Source organism: Phocoena phocoena, chromosome 6 (assembly GCF_963924675.1).
Source record: "Phocoena phocoena chromosome 6, mPhoPho1.1, whole genome shotgun sequence".
NCBI classification, from domain to species: domain Eukaryota; kingdom Metazoa; phylum Chordata; class Mammalia; order Artiodactyla; family Phocoenidae; genus Phocoena; species Phocoena phocoena.
Window position 1 is genome coordinate 25,335,546 of NC_089224.1, and position 22,719 is coordinate 25,358,264.

At 38.3% G+C, this 22,719-nt stretch overlaps 1 protein-coding gene across 1 annotated transcript in view; it reads left to right on the top strand.

Moving 5' to 3' along the window:
* The window catches only part of CENPP (centromere protein P), a 231,673-nt gene that overhangs the window by 170 nt on the left and 208,784 nt on the right, over positions 1-22,719 (top strand). Inside the window, exons 2-3 of the mRNA XM_065879360.1 lie at positions 17,504-17,685; positions 20,468-20,556. Coding sequence (XP_065735432.1) covers positions 17,504-17,685; positions 20,468-20,556 — 271 coding nt within the window. The remainder of the gene's footprint in view (positions 1-17,503; positions 17,686-20,467; positions 20,557-22,719) is intronic.

The window sequence follows — 22,719 nt, forward strand, 5'->3', positions numbered from 1 at the left end:
CCCCGGACCTCCCCACAGACTTTTCCCGAGCACCAGACGTGGGCGGGAACTCGTTATCTGTCTCTTCCAACAGGGCTGAGAGTGATGAGTACACGCGTGGATCCCGTTGTAATCGTATTACCGTATATTAACGGATTTAATCACACTCATGGGGAAGGTGTTTTCATTTAAGGTGTTTCATTTCATTTCAAGGTGTTCTCATCTCGTGCTCGTAACTATCAAGGTGAAAGTCTTGCTTATCTCCTTAGCAATCTTGCCTTTAGTGGGCAGCAGTATCTAGTTGGAATTTAAAAACTGGTTTCATGGTATTTGTTTTTATGAGTCACCTAACTGTGGCAAGTGATACTGATTTTTCGCTTACGGTAGTGATACGAAATTTCCTTTGAGAAATAATTTAGGTAAAAGAATAAGTTGATATAAAGAAGAGTAGGCAATGTAGTCTATAGGAGAATTTGGCAGAAGCTGCGAAGGTGATTGTCATATACTGCAGGAGGGGAAGCATCCCTGTAAAGGAAGTGCGGTGTCATATACTGCAGGAGGGGAAGCATCCCTGTAAAGGAAGTGGGGGAACTCCCTGTTCAAAGGCGAACAGAGCCATATGCACTAATAGAAATAACTGAAGAGTGCCGTCTACCATAGAGGGATGGCATCATGACGTCTTTGTTACTACCAATAGCCATGGTCTGTTGATTACTTACTAAGTGCTAGACTGAGAGATGCAAACGTCTTTATGTGCATCATCTCTTTTTAATACCTACGACAATCATCTGAGTTAGGTGCTGTTGTTAACACCGTTTTAGAGTTAGGAAACTGAGGCTCAGAGAAATTAAGTTGCTTGCCTGAAGTCTCAGAGAAGGTAAGTGTTAGAGCTGGATTGGAACCCAAAAATCAAACTTCAAAGCTCAGGCACTCTGCTTACTGGAAAAGGAGAGAAGGGATCCATGACAGTTAATTATGTACCTATTGTCTCAAGCTTGCAAGCTGCTTGAAAAGCAGAAACTGTCTTCATTTTTTAGTCAATTCTAATTTGACACAGATGCAGAGAGAATAAGATTTTCCTGAACTAACTGGACAAGAGTTGGTTGAAATTGGGAAGGAGGAGTTGTAAAGAAAATGTTTGCATGCATGTTGGAAGGGATCATGAAGGTAGAGGATGCTGTAACTAGTAAAAGGGAGAGGGAAGTAGGTGAACAGGGAACAAATATGTTCCTCTGCAAGTGAGGGTGTAAATGTATCAGAATGCTTGCTACTCCAGGCCTGCTCCACAGATTTGAAGCTTTAGCATCACTTGGGTTGAACAGAAGTACAGATTTCAGCCCAATCCTGACCTACTGAGTCGTAATCTGCTTTTTAACTAGACCGTTGATGATTTTATGCACTTCAGAAAGTTTGAGTAAGCACCATGATGAAAGATGATTTCCTTACTGGCCACAGGATGTCATTTTTAGCTCAGGATAGTATGTAGAGTATCCATGTAATTTGAGTCTCCTCAGTGATAAAGTTGAGAAAGTTGAAAGAGTCCAAGGTGTTTGGATTTAATATAGTTTTTTTTTTAATTTGTAACATTTTTTTACATCTTTTTTGGAGTATAATTGCTTTACAATGGTGTGTTAGTTTCTGCTTTATAACAAAGTGAATCAGTTATACATATACATATGTTCCCATATCTCTTCCCTCTTGAGTCTCCCTCCCTCCCACCCTCCCTATCCCACCCCTCTAGGTGGTCACAAAGCACCGAGCTGATCTCCCTGTGCCATGCGGCTGCTTCCCACTAGCTATCTATTTTATGTTTGGTAGTGTATATATATCCATGACACTCTCTCACTTTGTCACAGCTTACCCTTCCCCCTCCCCACATCCTCAAGTCCATTCTCTAGTAGGTTTGTGTCTTTATTCCTGTCTTACCCCTAGGTTCTTCATGACATTTTTTTTTCTTGGATTCCATATATATGTGTTAGCATACGGTATGTGTCTTTCTCTTTCTGACTTATTTCACTCTGTATGACAGACTCTAGGTCCATCCACCTCACTACAAATAACTCAATTTCGTTTCTTTTTATGGCTGAGTAATATTCCATTGTATATATGTGCCACATCTTCTTTATCCATTCATCCAATGATGGGCACTCAGGTTGTTTCCATGTCCTGGCTATTGTAAATAGAGCTGCAATGAACATTTTGGTACATGACTCTTTTTGAATTACGGTGTTCTCAGGGTTTATGCCCAGTAGTGGGATTGCTGGGTCATATGGTAGTTCTATTTGTAGTGTTTTAAGGAATCTCCGTACTGTTCTCCATAGTGGCTGTACCAATTCACATTCCCACCAGCAGTGCAAGAGTGTTCCCTTTTCTACACACCCTCTCCAGCATTTATTGTTTCTAGATTTTTTGATGATGGCCATTCTGACCGGTGTGAGATGATATCTCATTGTAGCTTTGATTTGCATTTCTCTAATAATTAATGACGTTGAGCATTCTTTCATGTGTTTGTTGGCAATCTGTATATTTTCTTTGGAGAAATGTCTATTTAGCTCTTCTGCCCATTTTTGGATTGGGTTGTTTGTATTTTTGTTATTGAGCTACATGAGCTGCTTGTAAATTTTGGAGATTAATCCTTTGTCAGTTGCTTCATTTGCAAATATTTTCTCCCATTCTGAAGGTTGTCTTTTGGTCTTGTTTATGGTTTCCTTTGCTGTGCAAAAGTTTTAACTTTGATTAGGTCCCATTTATTTATTTTTGTTTTTATTTCCATTTCTCTAGGATGTGGGTCACAAAAGATCTTGCTGTGATTTATGTCATAGAGTGTTCTGCCTATGCTTTCCTCTAAGAGTTTGATAGTTTCTGGCCTTACATTTAGGTCTTTAATCCATTTTGAGCTTATTTTTGTGTATGGTGTTAGGGAGTGTTGTAATCTCATACTTTTACATGTACATCTCCAGTTTTCCCAGCACCACTTATTGAACAGATTGTCCTTTCTCCACTGTACATTCCTGTCCCCTTTATCAAAGATAAGGTGACCATATGTGCATGGGTTTATCTCTGGGCTTTCTATCCTGTTCCATTGATCTATCTTTCTGTTTTTGTGCCAGTACCATACTGTCTTGATTACTGTAGCTTTGTAGTATAGTCTGAAGTCAGGGAGCCTGATTCCTCCAGCTGCGTTTTTCATTCTCAAGATTGCGTTGGCTATTCGGGGTCTTTTGTGTTTCCATACAAATTGTGAAATTTTTTGTTCTAGTTCTGGGAAAAATGCCAGTGGTAGTTTGATAGGGATTGCATTGAATCTAGATTGCTGTGGGTAGTAGAGTCATTTTCACAATGTTGATTCTTCCAATCCAAGAACATGGTATATCTCTCCATCTATTTGTATCATCTTTAATTTTTTTCATCAGTGTCTTATAATTTTGTGCATACAGGTCTTTTGTCTCCTTAGGTAGGTTTATTCCTAGATATTTTATTCTTTTTGTTGCAGTGGTAAATGGGAGTGTTTTCTTGATTTCACTTTCAGATTTTTCATCATTAGTGTATAGGAATGCCAGAGATTTCTGTGCATTAATTTTGTAACCTGCTACTTTACCAAATTGATTGATTAGCTCTAGTAGTTTTCTGGTAGCATCTTTAGGATTCTCTATGTATAGTATCATCTCATCTGCAAACAGTGACAGCTTTACTTCTTCTTTTCCTATTCGGATTCCTTTGATTTCCTTTTCTTCTCTGATTGCTGTGGCTAAAACTTCCAAAACTATGTTGAATAAGAGTGGTGAGAGTGGGCAACCTTGTCTTGTTCCTGATCTTAGTGGAAATGCTTTCAGTTTTTCACCATTGAGGATGATGTTGGTTGTGGCTTTGTCATATATGGCCTTTATTATGTTGAGGTAAGTTCCCTCTATGCCTACTTTCTGGAGGGTTTTTATCATAAATGGGTGTTGAATTTTGTCAAAAGCTTTCTCTGCATATATTGAGATGACCATATGGTTTTTCTCTTTCAGTTTGTTAATATGGTGTATCACATTGATTGATTTGTGTATATTGAAGAATCTTTGCATTCCTGGAATAAACCCCACTTGATCATGGTGTATGATCCTTTTAATGTGCTGTTAGATTCTGTTTGCTAGCATTCTGTTGAGGATTTTTGCATCTATGTTCATCAGTGATATTGGCCTGTAGTTTTCTTTCTTTGTGACATCCTTGTCTGGTTTTGGTATCAGGGTGATGGTGGCCTCATAGAATGAGTTTGGGAGTGTTTCTCCCTCTGGTATATTTTGGAAGAGTTTGAGAAGGATAGGTGTCAGCTCTTCCCTAAATGTTTGATAGAATTTGCCTGTGAAGCCATCTGGTCCTGGGCTTTTGTTTGTTGGAAGCTTTTTAATCACAGGTTCAATTTCAGTGCTTTGTCTGTTCATATTTTCTATTTCTTCCTGATTCAGTCTTGGCAGGTTGTGCATTTCTAAAATTTGTCCATTTCTTCCAGATTGTCCATTTTATTGGCATAGAGTTGCTCGTAGTAATCTCTCATGATCTTTTGTATTTCTGTAGTGTCCGTTGTTACTTCTCCTTTTTCATTTCTAAATCTATTGATTTGAGTCTTCTCCCTTTTGTTCTTGATGAGTCTGGCTAATGGTTTATCAATTTTGTTTATTTTCTCAAAGAACCAGCTTTTAGTTTTATTGATCTTTGCTATTGTTTCTTTCATTTGTTTTTTATTTATTTCTGATCTGATCTTTATAATTTCTTTCCTTCTGCTAACTTTGGGGTTTTTTTGTTCTTCTTTCTCTAATTGCTTTAGGTGTAAGTTCAGGTTGTTTATTTGAGATTTTTCTTGTTTCTTGAGGTAGGATTGTATTTCTGTAAACTTCCATCTTAGCATGGCTTTTGCTGTATCCCATAAGTTTTGGATCGTTGTGTTTTCATTGTCATTGTTCTAGGTATTTTTTGATTTCCTCTTTTATTTCTTCAGTGATCTCTTGGTTATTTAGTAGTGTATTGTTTAGCCTCAATGTGTTTGTATTTTTTACAGTTTTTTTCCTGTAATTGATGTCTAGTTTCATAGCGTTGTGGTCGGAAAAGATACTTGTTATGATTTCAGTTTTCTTTAATTTACCAAGGCTTGATTTGTGACCCAAGATATGGTCTATCCTAGAGAATGTTCCATGAGCACTTGAGAAGAAATTGTATTCTGTTGTTTTTGAATGGAATGTCCTATAAATATCAATGAAGTCCCTCTTATTTAATGTGTCATTTAAAGCTTGTGTTTCCTTATTTATTTTCACTTTGGGTGAACTGTCCGTTGGTGAGGGTGGGGTGTTTAAGTCCTCTACTATTATTGTGTTACTGTCAATTTCCCTGGTAGTTCTATTTTTCACTTTCTGAGGACCCTCCATACTGTTTTCAGTAGTGGCTGCACAAATTTAAATTGCCACCAACGGTGCACAAGTATTCTTATTTCTCCACATCCTCACCAACACCTGTTATTTCTTGCATTTTTGATAATAACCATTCTAAGAAGTGTGAGGTTATGTCTTCTTATTGTTTTGATTTGTATTTCCCTGATGATTAGTGATGCTGAGCACCTTTTCATGTACATCATGGCCTTCTGTATGTCTTCTTTGGAAAAATGTCTGTTGAAATCCTTTGCTCATTTTAGATTGTATGTGGATTTTTGCTATTCAGTTGTATGAGTTCCTTATACATTTTGGATATTGACTCCTTAGGGGATAAATAAGTTGCACATATTTTCTTACATTCCATAGGTTTCCTTTTCACTTTGTTGATGATTTCCTTTGCTGTCTAGAAGCTTTTTAATTTGATGTACTTCTACTTGTTGTTTATTTTTGCTTTTCTGGCCTAACTTTTTGGTGGCAAATCCAAAAAATTATTGACAGGATCAATGTCAAGGAGCTCACTGCTTATGTTTTCTTCTAGAATTTTTATAGTTTCAGGTCTTTAATCCATTTTAAGTTAACTTTTGTGTATGGTGTAAGATAGTGGTTCCTTCTTCCTTTTTCTTCTGGCTGTCCAGTTTTCCCAACCCATTTATTGAAGAAACTGTCCTTTCCCCATTGTGTATTCTTGGCTTCTTTGTCATAAATTAATTGACCATATATGAATGGGTTTATTTCTGGGCTTTTTTTTCTCTTCTGTTGATCTATGTGTCTGTTTTATGCCAATACTATATTGCTTTCGTTACTATAGCTTTGTAATCTAGTTTGAAATCAAGACTTATGATGCCTCCAGGATTGTTCTTTCTCAAGAATTCTTTAGCTATTCTAGGTCTTTTGTGGTTCCATACAAACAGTAGGATTTTTTCCTATTTCTGTGAAAAATGCTATTGGAATTTTGTTAGAAATTGTATTGAATCTGGTGATTGCATTGGGTAGTATGGACATTTAAACAATATTCTTCTTATCCATGAGTATGGAATATCTTTTCAAATATTAGTATTTTGTCAGTTTCTTTTTTCAGTGTCTTATAATTTTCAGTGTATAGGTCTTTTACCTCCTTTGTTAAATTTATTCCTAGGTATTTAATTCTTTTTGATGCAGTTATATATGGGATTGGTTTCTTATTTTCTTTTTCTGATAGTTTGTTATTAGTGTATAGAAACACAACAGATTTTTGTATTGGTTTTGTATCCTGCAACTTTACTAGTTTGTTTCCTAGTTTTAACAGTTTTATGGTAGAGTCTTTGGGGTTTTCTCTAAATAATATCTTGTCATCTGCAAATACTTACAGTGTTACTTCTTCCTTTCTGATTTGAGTGCCTTTTATTTCTTTTTCTTGTCTAACTGTTCTGGCTAGGACTCCATTACTATGTTGAATTAGTGTGGTGAAAGTGAGCATCCTTTGTCTTGTTCCTGAACTCAGAGGAAAAACTTTCTGCTTTTCACTGTTCGGTATGATGTTAGCTGTGGACTTGTCATGTGGCCTTTATTATTTTGAGGTAAATTTCCTCTATACCCACTTTGTTAAGAATTTTGATCATAAATGGATGTTGAATTTTGTCAGACATTTTTCTGCATCTATTGAGATGATCACATGGGTTTTATCCTTCATTCTGTTAATGGGGTGTATCAGACTGATTTGCGGATTTGAACCATTCTTGCATTCCTGGACTAAATCCCAGTTGTTCCTGGTGTGTGTTGCTTAACGTATTGCTGAATTAGCTTTGTTAATGGTTTGTTGAGGACTTATGTTTATGTTCATCAGGGATATTGGCCTTATAATTTTCTTTTCTTGTAGTGTTCATGTCTGAGTTTGGTATCAGGGTAAAGGCCTCATAAAATGATTTTGTAAGTTTTCCCTCTCCTGTTTTTTGGAAGAGTTTGAGAAGGATTGGTTTGCTTCTTCTTTAAATATTTGGTAGAATTCACTAGTGAAGCCATCTGGTCCTGGACTTTTATTTATAGGTAGGATTTTAAACACTAATTCAGTTTCCTTATTATTAATTGTCTGCTCAGTTTTTCTGTTTCTTCATGATTCAGTCTTGTTCTATGTTTCTAGAAGTTTTTCTATTTTATCTGGATTGTCCAGTTTGTTGGCATATAATTTTTCATACTTTGTTATGACGTGAGTGGTTTCGTTTGTGTTTCTGTGGTGTCAGTTGTAATGTCTCTTCTTTCATTTTGATTTTATTTGTGTCTTCTCTCTCTCTCTCTCTCTCTCTCTCTCTCTCTCTCTTTGATTATTCTAGCTAAAGTTTTGTCTATTTTGTTTACTTTTTGACTAACCAGCTCTTGGGTTCCTTGATCTTTTCTATCACCTTTTTAGGCTGTATTTCATTCTTTTCCTTCTCTGATCTTTGATATTTCCCTCTACTAACTTTGGACTTCATTTGTTTTTTATTTGAGATGGTTTGTTACTGCTTTTTATTGCTATGAACTTCCCTCTGAGAATGACTTTTGCTGCAGCCCACAGTTTGGTGTGTTTTATTTCTGTTTTCATTTGTCTCATGGTACTTTTTTACTTCTCTTTTGATTTTTCTTTTGACTCATTCAGTCATTCAGTAGGATGTTGTTTAATCTCCATATATTTGTGAATTTTCTAGTTTTCTTGTAATTTATTTTTAGTATAATATCATTGTGGTTGGAAAAGATGCTTGATATAATTTCAGTCTTCTTAAATTTATTAAGACTCGTTTTGTGGCTTGACATATGGCTTATCCTGGAGAATGTTCCTTGTGTGCTTGGGAAGAATGTGTAGTCTTTCTTTTGAGTGGAATATTCTGTATATGTCTGTTAAGTTCTTAAGGTCTAAATGTGTCATTTAAGACCAATGTTTCTTTATTGATTTTCTCTCTGGATGATCTACATGTTGATGTAAGTGGTGTGCTAAAATCGCCTACTATTGTATTGCTGTCTATTTCTCTCTTTAAGGTCTGTTAATATTGTTTTATATATTTAGGTGCTCCTATATTGGGTGCATAAATATTTACCACTGTGTCGTCTTGTTGGATTAACTCCTTTATCATTATATAATGACCACCTTTGTCTCTTATTACAACTTTGTCTTAAAGCCTTTTTTTTTCTGATATAAATATGCTACTTTAGCTTTCTTTTAGTTTCCATTTGGATGGAATATCTTTTTCCATCCCTTCACTTTAAGTGTGTATGTCCTTACATCTGAAGTGAGTATCTTGTAAGCAGCATGATGGGTCTTTTGTTGGTTTTTAAATCTAGTCAGCCACTCTGTGCTTTTTGATTGAAGAATTTAGTCCATTTGTATTTAAAGTAATTTATGATAGGTGTGTGCTTATTGCCATTTTATTTTCTGGAAGTTTTGTAATTCCATTGCTCCTTTCTTCACCTCTAGCTCTCTCCTTTTGTGATTCAGTGATTTTCTATAGTGGTATGCTTAGATTCCTTTTTATCTTTTTTGTGTCTACTGTAGCTTTTTGCTCTGTGGGTACCATGAGGGTTACATAAAACATGTTTATAACTGTCTGTTTTAAGTTGACAATAACTTAAGTTCTAACACATTCTAAATCTCTGCATTTTTACTCCCTCCCCCAATGTTTTATGTTTTTGATGTCACAGTTTAGGTCTTCTTATATTGTGTATAACATAACAAATTGTTGTATTTATCATTATTTTTACTACTTTTGTTTTTCAACCTTCATATTAGCTTTTAGGTGATTAACCTACCACCATTGCACCATTAGATTATTCTGAATTCTTCTGTATATTCACCTTTACCAGTGAGAACTATACTTTCTTGTTTCCTGCTTCTACTTATTGACATTTTGTGTCAGAGAGGTTCTTTTAACATTTCTTGTAAGGCCTATCTGGTGGTGATGAACTCCTTTCACTTTTGGTTGTCTGGAAAACTATCTCTGCTTTAATTCTGAAGGACCACTCTGCCAGTAGGGTATTATTGGTTGGCAGTTTTTGTCTGTCAGCCTTTGGATATATCATGCCACTTCCTTCTGGCCTGCAGAGTTTGTGCTGAAAATTCTGATAGTCTTTTGGGGTTCCCTGGTACATAACAAGTTGTTTTTCCCTTGCTGCTTTTAAGAATCTCTCCTTGTCTTTAACTTTTGATATTTTAATTCTAATGTGTCTGATGTGGGTCTCTTTAGGTTCCTCTTATTTGGTACTCTCTATGCTTCCTAGATCCGATGTCTGTTTCTTTTCCCAGGTTAGGAAAGTTTCCTGCAATTATTTCTTCAAATAAGTTTTCTGCCCCTTTCTCTCCTCTCCTTCAAGGACCCCTATAATTTGAAAGCTTGTCCATTTGTTGTTGCCCCATAAGTCTTTTAAGCCATTTTAGCTTTTTTTCTTTTTCATTCTTTTTCCTTTTTGCTGTTCTGATTGGATAACTTACATTGCCATAATTTCAAGTTCACTGATCCTTTTTACAGCTTCATCTAGTCTGATGTTGAACCCCTCTATTGAATTTTTCAGTTCAGTTATTGTAGTCTTCAGGTCTATGACCCCTACTTAGTATTTTCTTATAGTTTCTCTCTCTGTTGAAATTCTCATTTTGTTTATCCATTGTTCTCCTGAGCTCTGTGAGCATCTTTATGATCATTATTTTGAACTGCTTATAGGTAAATCACTTACCTCCATTTGATTAAGGTATTTTCTTGAGGCTTTATCTTGTCCTTTCATTTGGAACATATTCCCCTGTGTTTCTTCATTTTCTTGACTCTCTGTGTTGGTTTCTATGTATTAGATAAAACAGCCCTCTCTTGCAGTCTTGGAAGAGTGACCTCGTGTAGTAGATGAACTTTATTGTTCAGCTCTGTCTTGGTTTTCTCTCAAACCTTGGTGTTGTCCAAGCAGCCTATTTATTCTTAGCTGCTCCCAGTAGTTGAGGGTACCTCAAGACTTGTCAGTGTCGCAAAGGGGAGGTTCTCAGTCAGCAGGTAGATTCAGGCTGATTGGCAAGAAGAAGCTCAGAGAGGAGCCTTTTTTTTTTTTTTTATTTGCGGTACGCGGGCCTCTCACTGTTGTGGCCTCTCCCGTTGCGGAGCACAGGCTCCGGACATGCATGCTCAGCGGCCATGGCTCACGGGCCCAGCCGCTCCGCGGTATGTGGGATCTTCCTGGACCGGGGCATGAACCCATGTCCCCTGCATCGGCAGGCGGACTCTCAACCACTGCACCACCAGGGAAGCCCCCAGGGAGGAGCTTTTAAAGTACACAAATATACTTCGAGGGAAGACTGCTCCCTCTGCCCTGAGCCCTGGTAATAGCCAGGTAAGAAGTGTTTCTCCGTTACTTTTCTTTCAAAATCATGAACACAAGCCCTGCTGGACACCAGAGCCAGGCTATAAAGGGATGTGTCCTCTGGACAGCATTCACAACAGTTGGGGTGCACAAGCCCCTGTCTTGGAGACACTGATGACTTGGGGCCTGGTCAGATGGAAAGCATGAAGGGTAGCATCCTCTGGCCTCCTCAGTCTCTGCAGAGGATTGTAATTGGGCCCTGAATGTGTGTTTAATGATAAGCCTGCCACTCAGGCTCCAGTTCTGAAGATAAGCTTATTTGTCTCTTTCACAGTAAGATTAGGCCTGCATTTTAGTCTGCTATATCTCCACTGTGCCCTGGGGCCATTAGTCATTTAAGAACTATTTCTCCTTTTGTTACAGTGCTACAGGACCCACAATAAGTTCTGCTGTAAGTTCTGTTGACTGCCAGAGCCCAGTGAATAAGAGGTGTCCAACTGGGCAGCAGCCACAAAAATCAGGATTCCAGAGAGTGCACAAACTCCTTTCCAGGAGATACTGGTGATATGGAGTAAGACAGAGAGAGAGAGTACAAAGATGATGCTCTGGCCTCTTTCTTTGGAGGTATTTAAGTAGGCTCTTGTATGATGTTAAATTGGAAGTCTTCAGGCCAAAGCTTTAAGGTAAGGAAGTAGGCCTCTTAAACAGAAACACTGGTTGCTTTTTTGTTGGCTGCCTCTGTGCTGAGTTCCGGGGTAGGTGAGTCTGCATGCATGAGCCCTTTAAGAACTGTTTCTCAGTTCCCTATAGTGGGGGTCCCCAACCCCTGGGCCACGGACCACTACCGGTCTGTGGCCTGTTAGGAACCGGGCTGCACAGCAGGAGGTGAGTGGCGGCAGAGTGAAGCTTCATCTGTATTTACAGCTGCTCCCCACAGGTCACATTACCGCCTGAGCTCTGCCTCCTATGAGCATTATGGTAAGTTGTATAATTATTTCATTACATATTACAATGTAATAATAATAGAAATAAAGTGCACAATAAATGTAATGTGCTTGAATCCTCCTGAAACCATCCCCGCCCTCCGCCCTGGTCTGTGAAAAAATTGTCTTCCATGAAACTGGTCCCTGGTGCCAAAAAGGTTGGAGACTGCTGCCCTTTAGCCTTGTGAATCTCATGGATCCAAGGCTTGTTGGCTTTCAAAGCTAGATATTTTAGGGACTTATTTTAGGGCCTCTCAGCTGCTGGTCTTAAAATTTGGGGTGCCAGCTGTGCTGTTCACACCTTTCACTCCTCAGGGAGCAGGTCGGGGTTGTTAGTCCCTCTTGATTGTGGGTTGCCGTGCAACAGGTGGCTTTTATGTGGATTGTGTCTCAGCCTCTACTGTCCATTTCAACATAGGCTTTTTCTCATTTGCCTGATGTGTAGGAGCTGCTCAGCTAGTTTTTGGGTTTCTTTCAGAGAAAATTGTTTCATATGTACGTGTAGATTTGGTGTGACTATGGGAGGAGGGTGAATTCATCATCCTCTTATGTAGCCACTTTGAACGTAGAACTATTTCTCCCTTCAACTGTCTCAGTTTTTGCTTTGAAATATAGTCAGCTCTGTATCTTCAGGTTTCATATCCACAGGTTCTGCATCCATGGATTTTGGTATTTGTGGTGAGTCAAGGAACCAATACCCTACAGATACTGAAGGAAAACTGTATTTTGATATCTGTCATTAGGTTTGTAAATGTTTATAATTTTTATGTCTTGCTGTATTGAACCTTTCATTAATATATATATTTTTTTCTTTGTCTCTTATAACCTCTTTTGACTTAAACTCTATTTTGTTTGTTATTAGTATCCCCAGTCCTGCTCTCTTTTGGTTCCTTTTTGCATGGAGTATCTTTTTCCATCCTTTCACTTTTAGTCTTTGTATCTAAAGTGATTCTCTTATAGACAGCATATGGTTAAAGCCTGTGGTTTTATCAGTTCTTCCAAACTCAGTCTTTTGTTTGGAGGATTTAACCCCTTTACATTTAAATAAGTATTTATAAGGAGAGATTTATTTCTGTCATTTTGCTCTTTGTTTTTTTTGTGTGTGTTCCCTTAAGCTCTTTTGTCCCTCATTTCCTGCATTTCTGTCTTTTGAGAAGTGCTTAAATTTCTTTCTCATTTGCTTTGATATATATTCTTTAGCTATTTTCTTTGTGGTTTTCAGAGGGATTATAAATAAAATGCTAAAGTTAAAACACTCTTAATTTGAATTTATACACACCTCATTTCAATAACATACAAAAATTCTGCCTGCTTACAGCTCCATCCCCACTGTTTTTGTTTTTTTATGTCACAGAATTACATCTTAATACTTTTGTACCCCTGAACATAAACTAATAATTCTTTTAAATGCATTAATCTCTTAAATTTTGTAGAAAACATGGAGTTACAGATGAAAGTTATACTCATAGTACCTTTAGACTAATAATTTTTTAAAATGTTAAATCATGTAGGAAAAGAAGTTCAGTTATAAGCCATTGTTACCATACTAGTAGATTTTATATGCCCATATACTAATTTTATTGAGATCTTTATTTCTCCACATGGCTTCATGTTACTGTCTAGTGTACTTTTATTTTACTTTACAGAACTGCCTTGAGCATTTCTTGGAGGTCATGTCTAGTGGTAACAAACTTCCTCAGCTTTTGTTTATTTGAAAATGTGTTGATTTCTTCCTCACTTTTTTTTTTTTAAATATTTATTTATTTGGCTGCACCGGGTCTTAGTTGCGGAACACAGGATCTTTAGTTGCAGCATGTGAACTCTTATTTGCAGCATGTGGGATCTAGTTCCCTGACCAGGAATCAAACCCAGGCCCCCTGCATTGGGAGCTCGGAGTCTTAGCTGTTGGACCACCAGAGAAGTCCCACTTCCTCACTTTTGAAAGAAAATTTTGCCAGAAGGATTGTTGGTTGATGGTTTTCTTTGTTTAGCACTTTGAATGTATTGGCCCGCTGTTTTCTGGCCTCCAAAACTTCTGATGAGAAATTTGCTCTTATATTATTGAGGATCCATTATATGTGATGATTTGCTTTTCTCTTGCTGCTTTCAAAATCTCTCTTTACCCTTGGTTTTTGAAAATTTGATTATGTCTCATTGTGACCCTCTTTGAGTTCATCTTATTTAGAATTAGTTGAGCTTTTTGAATGTTAGCCTTCATGTCTCTCATCAAGTTTGGGACACTTTTTACCATTATTTCTTTTTTTTTTTTTTTTTTTTTAATTTTTGGCTGCATTGAATCTTCGTTGCTGCATGCAGGCTTTCTCTAGTTGTGGCGAGCGGGAGCTACTCTTTGTTGCAGTGCACGGGCTTCTTATTGCAGTGGCTTCTCTTGTTGCGGAGCACAGGCTCTAGGTGCGCAGGCTTCAGTAGTTGTGCCATGCGGGCTCAGTATTTGTGGCTCTCAGGCTGTAGAGTGCAGGCTCAGTAGTTGTGGCACATGGGCTTAGTTGCTCCGCAGCATGTAGGATCCTCCCGGACCAGGGCTTGAACCTGTGTCCCCTGCATTGCCAGGTGGATTCTTAACCACTGCACCCCCCTAGAGAAGCCCTTTACCATTATTTCTTCAAATAGTCTTTCTTCCCCTTTTCCTCTTGCTTTTCCTACGGGTACTCCCACAATGCATATGCTGGTCCTTGTGGTTGTGTCCCACTCGTCCCTTAGGCTCTGTTTGCTTTTCTTCAGTGTTTTTTCCTTCTGTTCCTCAGTCTCCGTTTCCAGTGTCTTATCTTCAAGTTCACTGATACATTATTCTGTCTGCTCAAATCTGCCTTTGAATTCCTCTGGTGAATTTTTCATTTTAGTTATTGTACTTTTCAGGTCCAGAATTTCTTTTTGGTTTTCTGTCTTTATACTGATGTTTCCATTTTGTTCACAAATCGTCTTCTTAACTTTCTCCACATCTTCCTTTATTTCTTTGAGCATCTTTAAGACTTCTGTTTTAAAGTCTTTGTCTGATATATCTGCCATTAAGTCTTTTTCAGGGACAGATTCTTTTGAATATTTTTTTTTCTTTGAATGGGCCATGCTTTTCTGTTTTTTGTATGCCTTGTGATATTTTGTTGAACACTGGACATTTTAATTTAATAATGTGGTAACTCTGGAAATAAGATTTTCTCCCCTCTTCCCCAGTTTGCACTTCTTTGTTGTTTTAGGTTGTTTTGTTGTTGTTGTTGTTGTTGTTGTAGGCTGTCTGTGTGCTGAGGATCAGCCTGAAGTGTAAACTTAATGTCTAATTATGTCTTTTCTGAGCTTTTACTTGGGTATGTGCAATCATTTTCTAATTTTCCCCACATATTTAGTTTGATTTTTCATGTCCTAGTCTTTAATGTCTGACTCCTGAAAAAGAAAAGACAAAAATGATGGTGGGAAACAAAAAGCAACAACTCTTTAAATATTCTTAATGCTACCTCAGCCAGAGGGTAGGGACTTGCAGCAGTGACTACCCTCCTCTCTGTCTGCTTCTCTGTGATGAGCAGCCGCAATCAGCAACTGGAGCACAGATACTCAATATTTGGCGGACAGAGTCTTTTTTGCCCACTCTTGCTCCCCTAAGCTGTATGCAGGTGGCTCGAAGAACATGTGCACAGCTGCTTGCCGTGTTGTTGGAGGGGGCGTGGGTAGCTACTACTGTGCTAAGAGCTGAAATTGCCCACGATTTACTGTAACGTACGTTTAAGCCTTCTCCATGAAGTTACAAGCCTTCAGCAGTCTCCAGAGTTCCAAAAAAGTTATATCAGACAGATTCTGCCACTGCAATTGCTTCCTAGTTGGGGAGATAGGTTCCTGGTGCTTCCTACTCTGCCATCTTCATAGAATCCTAGATCATTGAGTTTTAAACTCAAGTCTTGTGTAGATTTGCTGTTAAAGAAAAAAATCTTCTTGTGAACATCTAATTTTGGGCAAAAAAAAATATGCTACTAAGACAAATTTGCAAATAATAAATAAAACTACAAAACCATAAAACCCATATCCCCAATTCATTCAGAATAGCATCATTAATTGCAATGGACCAGTGATGTTTTGCTCACAGTAAGTTACTGCTATGAATGAGAATATGCAGGTTATCTTTTTATTTTGTGGTAATATATACATAACATAAAACTTACCATTTTAACCCTTTTAAAGTATATAGTTTAGTTCACATTGTTGTGCAACCATCACATCATTATCTATCTCTAAAATGATTTCATTGTCCCACAGAGAAACTTTGTACCCAGTAAACAATAACTCCCCATTTTTCCATTTCTCAGCCACAAGTTCTTTCTTGAGTTCTGCATATCTGTCCTTTAATGTGATTACTTAGTACTCTTATCAGTTTGCTCTTTTGGAAATACCTTGAAATTTTTATCTGTAGTTTGCTGTATCATTATTTAGTATTCACTTGGAAGGAACTCATTTATATAAAGATTATCTCTGTTCTTTTGTTCTTAGCTTTATCTATTTAATTTTCAAAAAGCAAATACAAAAGAGCATGTTGTAGTCTCTCAGATGACATAGAATATACTTATAGTGATATTTTAAATTAGCATTAAAACAAAGTTTAAAAAATTTCTACAGACTTTATACAAGTTTTGAAATATGAGTGTGAAGATACAGTTAGGTTATTCTTTATAGACATGGTATATGGTCATAAGAACATAGGCTAATGTAGTGGAATTAGAAAAGGAGGGATAGCTATGTGGGGGAGCAGAAAAGATGACCTCAGATCCAGATGTGAGAGGAGTAATAGAGCAAGGGTGATCCTCAAGAAATGGAACCTGCTATAGCAGGGGACAGATTTTATCATTAACAAGAGTAGGGAAATTTGAAGGAAAAACTAATTTGAAGAAGAAAACATTTGATGCTTTATCAAGTTAAATCTACCTTGCAGGAAGAAGAGATGATTAAAGGTGTGTTTTAGGAGTTACTGGCATAAAAGAGCTGAGATTAATCATCAGATATTCTTCTGGAATGAGAGAATGCATATTCAGAAGAGCAGAGGCAAGAGTGTTAGGGTTTTCTTCTAATACGGGAGACAAAAAGCAGGGACAGTGGAAGACCCAAGATGTAAAATGAGAATCAGGATAATCATGCCCCAGAAGGAAAGGAAAGCATGTTTAAGATAGTGGAAGTCAGCAGGGTAGAATGTAGCTGATAGCATGATGGCAATAAAGGATTACAAAAAATAAAATATCATTTAATGCGATTATTTGCTGAAATTTTACTTTTTTCAAGGAAAACAGCTATGTTTTCAGTCAGAATATCTGATTACAGTGTTGTTTAGAGATTATGCTATTCGTTATTTGTTTGGAATTTTTACCTCTATACTCTTCAGTTTCACAAGAATCTCTTTCTGAGTATAAAATGCTTTGTGATACTTCACTTGTTTTAGAAGTTGAAGCTAGTTGATTTATTTTGTCTTTGGTTCATCATATCTTTTAAAATAGTTTGAGGCGTCTTGGGATATCAGACATTTAGGTTGGAACACTTTAAATATTCCAGCCTAAACAGACATTTTAATTTTACAAAGTACTCCTGTTATAATTTATTTTATAGCTGTTTCTAATATGTAGGAAAATGGTATTATAACTTGGTTAAGTTTGTTTTATATTGAGATTAATGATTGCAGTGTTAGTAGCCACATTAAGTTTTAAGAAAAATCTTACTGGCTTTAAGAAAAATCTTACTAGTTTTAATGGGAAGAGAGTAAGAAGGATAAAATGGGAATGGTTTGAAGAAATTTATAGATACTAGTTGAAACACTTATTAGTGGTTTCTTAATTGAAGTAATTATTTGTGGTATTTGCTTTTTAGAAAATCATTTCGAGAAATATACCAAGCAGATTCTGAAGGATGGGAATTGTCAAAAGATCTGAGAAGTCATCTTGGACATTTAGAATCGGAACTTCAGTTTCTAAGTACGCTTACTGGCATCAGTATAAGACATTACTCCAAGAAGACAGAGGACCTAACGAGCACTGAGATGACAGAAAAGAGTAAGCATTAGTTTCTTTCTTTCTTTTTTTTTTTTTTTTTTTTTTTTTGGCTGCACTGTGTGGCGTCTTAGTTTCCTGACCAGGGATTGAACCTGGGCCCACGGCAGTGTAAATGCTGAGTCTTAACCATTACGCATCCAGGGAATTTCCAGAGTAAGCATTCATTTTAATCTAGAAGTGGTACTGAAGTTTACCTTATTATACATAGGAAATTGGTTGCCTTATCGCTGAATTAAAATTCTGCAAGATAATGATTTGAATGTGTGGTTGTGGTAAACTTGTTTTGTCAAGTGTCTATTCAATATCACAGTGTGTGTAATACTCTTAAAAGCTGCCTGAGGTAGATATTAAAGAAGACACAGTCTGTCATTATGTAACTTAATAGTCAAGTAACAGCCATTAGCGACTTTAAGAACAGTAGCAGCATTAATTTGTAAATCTTAGCTGTTGTTCACTACTGACATGAGAGCTGTGTCATCTGTGGTACTCTGCTACTAATGAGCATGGCCTTGTGGCCAAGATAAATATTTCAAGAACTGGACCATTTGGCAGAGGAGGGTTTCTGGTCCCAATGACTTACGTTTTATTACCAAGGGTCTGTGATGCACTAACAAGTAAGGGGAAGCTAATTCAGCTGTGCAATTGGTTGTTGGGAACTTGGTTTAGAAGAAGGAATCACTTTAGGAAATGCTTCCTGATTTTTCCACCAAAATAACCCTCATGACCAGGGAGAGGAAGAGTGACCCTCTGAAGGTGGTGGGCAGCTCACCTCAGTTAAACTTTGAATTACATGTAGAAATGAAATTTAGACCCTTCAGGTACTTGAAAGGAATAGATGGAATACAGAGAATATGGAGAGTGAGATTTTACTGTACAAAAGTCTCACTCTTTCTTTTTGAGCCCCAGGTTTACCCCATCTGTAGAGGTACTTGGTGGTGCCCATTCAGAATGCCTTTGAATGGGCTTGATTCTGAGCTTTCCCCATTGCTGGCTTAGGTTTTAATTTTCCTGGATCTGCCAGGTTAGTTCCACTTTTTTATGTAATATCTAGCTTATCCATCTGCTTTTCAGCTTCTAAAATTAGGTTACTCTCATCTTTTTCTCTTTATCCTTGTAAAATTGTGCCCTTCTGGGGGAAGGGGCAATATAGGTGTAGATTAAGAGGTACAGACTATTAGACATAAAACAAGCTACGAGGATATATTATACAACATGGGGAATATAGCCAATATTTTATAATAACTGGAAATGGACTATAACCTTTAAAAATTGTGAATCACTATATTGTCCATGTGTAATGTATGTGTATTGTACAGCAACTATACTTCAGTTTTTTAAAAAAGAGAATTGTGGGGACTTCCCTGGTGGCGCATTGGTTAAGAATCTGCTTGCCAGTGCATGGAACATGGGTTCGAGCCCTGGTCCCGGAAGATCCCACATGCCGCGGAGCAGCTAAGTCCATGTGCCACAACTGCTGAGCCTGTGCTCTAGAGCCCACGAGCCACAACTACTGAGCCTGCGTGCCACAACTGTTGAAGCCCACTTGCCTAGAGCCCGCATGCCTCAACTACTGAGCCCATGTGCCGCAACTACTGAAGCCCGCGCGTTCTAGCACTCACATGCCACAACTACTGAGCCTGTGTGCTGCAACTACTGGAGCCTGCATGCCTAGAGCCCATGAACCACAACAAGAGAAGCCACCACAATGAGAAGCCCTCGCACTGCAACGAAGAGTAGCCCCCACTCACCACAACTGGAGAAAGCCCATGCACAGCAACAAAGACCCAACGCAGCCAAAAATAAATAAAATTAAAAGAAAAAAAGAAGCTCTACCAATTTCTTTTTTAAAAAACTAAATAGGGGCTTCCCTGGTGGTGCAGTGGTTGAGAGTCCGCCTGCCGATGCAGGGGACACGGGTTCGTGCCCCGGTCTGGGAAGATCCCACATGCCGCGGAGCGGCTGGGCCCGTGAGCCATGGCCGCTGAGCCTGCGCGTCCGGAGCCTGTGCTCCGCAACGGGAGAGGCCACAACAGTGAGAGGCCCACGTACCGCAAAAAAAAAAAAAAAACTAAATAAAAATTAAAAAGAGAATTGTGCTCATTTAAAAATACCTTCATTAGCAAAAGTAGATGGTAATAAAGTCAGAATAATGGTTATCTCTTGAGGGGGACATAGTGTATAGCCTGGAAAGGGCATGAAGGAACGTTATGGGGTACTTTAAACTTTCTGTATCTTGATCTTAGTGGTGGTTACATGGGAAACGCTTGTAAATATATACATATATATATATATATATATATATATATATATACACACATATATATATCATGATGTATACTTAAGAACAGGGCATTTTATGCATTTGAGTGTATTCATGTTTTACCTAAAAAAATACTTTTGCTGTCATTTTAGTAAAGTTTTGAGAGTTAACTGAGGTAAATACATGGATTTAATTTATTGTCTAACTAGGTCTAGATAATGTTGAAAAAATGAAAAATACCTAACAGTTATCATGATTCAAGTTTGTCTAGGGTCATACTAGCATGTTTCTGTTTCTTACCTTAATCTTTGGTATAATCGATAACTAGAAAGTACAAGTTGTCTTTAATCTTATTTTGCAAAGGCGATCAATTTGGTGCACATTCTTCCAGGTATTTTCAATGCAAATACACTCTCACATATATACCCACGTATATTATAGGTATCCACACAAAATTAAATAATAGATATTTAAAGGAAATTGTTATTTTCAAACAAAAATATTTATTTTTATGATTTACAGGTATAAAGAAAGTTCTGCAGAGACACAGATTATCAGGAAATTGCCACATGATTACGTTTCAACTTGAATTTCAGCTTCTGGAAATCCAGGTAAATTAAGAATACATGTGGTAGATAACACAGATTCTGCTGCTATGAAATAAAAACTCCCACACCCCAGTCTTCAGCAGTGGCTGAGTTGAGGAGACGTTCTTGAGCTAGGGCCCCCTCGTAGCACATTTGTGCAAAGTGGTACCATTAAAAATAAATTTTAAGTATGAATACCCCAGCAACTGTGTGCAGTAGGATTGTTGCTGAGAGCATAGTGCTTTATTGGAGGGCAGTTAGTAAGATGTTCCTGGGCTTCCAGTGCAAGCCCCAAGGTCATGGGAACAGTCTTGGATGCCCTCAGTCATCAGCTGATATCTCAGTCATCAATTATCTATTAGTTATCTATTGCTGCTTAACATTTTCTCCCAAATTTAACAGCTTAAACCAACAAAACACATTTATTATCTCACCATTTTCTGTGGGTCAGGTATTTGGGAGCAGCACAGTTGGTGTTCATGCTCAGGGCCTCTCCTATAGTTGTGGCCATGTGGGATCACTACAGTCTGAAGACTGCTCAGGGCTGGAGGGTTAGACTTCAAGGTGGTTCACGGTTATGCCAGCAAGTTATACAGGATTGCTGAGACACAACATAGGAGGAAGATACTCTTGGTAGGATTTTCACATAAAATCAGAAAGCAGACAGAATATTAACGTGCAGCCCCTGGCCAGGATAGGGCAGAACAAGACTCAGACATCTTCAAAGTCTGGCTCCAAGAAGAATGGGATCCAGGCATAATTTTGAGAAATGATCAATCCTGGGCACGTGCTTTGATAGCAGAAGGCAATTTCAACCCGTTGGTTTTATGAGTTTGGGCCTACAGAGGGTATGTGTAGAGGAGAGGTACAGGGAAGGGCAGGCACGCTGCCTTGGCCTCAGTTCGTCAGATAACTAAAGTGGATGTAGACCAGTTGTCACAACCAAGTCATATGGATCTGCTGCTTGCTTGCATTCACAGTCATGTGCCTGGGTTCCTCATGCTTATCCTCAGCCACAGAAACAGCCTCAAGTTGTCCCTTTTTGTATGCAACAGGAGTTGATGTCACATATCAGAAACTGTCCTCAACTAGTCAAGAGTAACTGGGTCCAGGTGTCCGGGCTAGAGGTTTTGCTTCTTGAGAACTCTTTGCAGTCTATGTCCGTGGTTGTCACCACAGACCCCGGCAGGCTGAGAACTGACTGAGGGATATCTAGGCCTCTCATCTGATGGCAGAGTTTCCAGCTTGCTCCCACCTCAGAGTATCCCCGTTTAGTCTGTCAAAGTGACCAAGAACATCCACAGTGTGGCATTGCCAAAGCCGGTTGAGTAGGATGTCATGGACCTGGGTGATGAGTGTCCCTAGGGAAGGTAAACTGATCCCAGGTTGGCACCAGGCCTTAGAGCCATGCAGAGTCACCAAGATGATATTGTAGTTCTGTATGACCTCAAACATCATCTGCTGAAGACTAAAACAGAATATGGACCCAAATGGGTTGATCTCGTTTAGGATAAAAAGCCCATGCCAGGACTCCAGACTTCTCCTTTGTGTGGCCCAGAAATTCCTGGATGTTGTCTCATTGCATAAGGATGCATAGTTGGACAACTGCCTTTTCTTTCTTTATGGCTAATGTAATCCTAAGCTCAGAGTGGTGAGATACCAAATGCTTACCTGCATTCTGGCCTCCATTAATGGCCAGGCCTATAATCTGTGTCGGGTTGGCAGAGTCAGAGGTCTGAGGTCTAGTTCCATGTCTGAGAACATCTGCACTATCAGTGTATACATTGTCCAGGAAACTGCTCAGGGTCATCCTAGTAGCCTTGGGGTCCTACAGGCTTTTTCTGCTGTTGGCATTCACCTTTTTTATAGTCACTTCCTGACTTATCTGGAGAGAAGTTAGACTGCTAGCAAAATTAGGCTTCTCCTTGGGAGGATATCCACAAGTCCAACAGAAAAAAGAAAGACCATCCTCTGAAGTTGAGGTGAATGAGCTGCTCAGTGGAGCTATACATTCCAGGATAGGTTGTGGCCAGATTGATTAGTGTGCTCATTAGTGGGGCTTTGGCCTGAGAGATAAAATAGACTGGAATATTTTAATTTCATTTTGTTGAAGTTCCGTACTGTGGTCACCTTAAGCCTCTGAAGAAAAGCATCAAGTGGTAATTTGATCACATCATGAGTTAGATC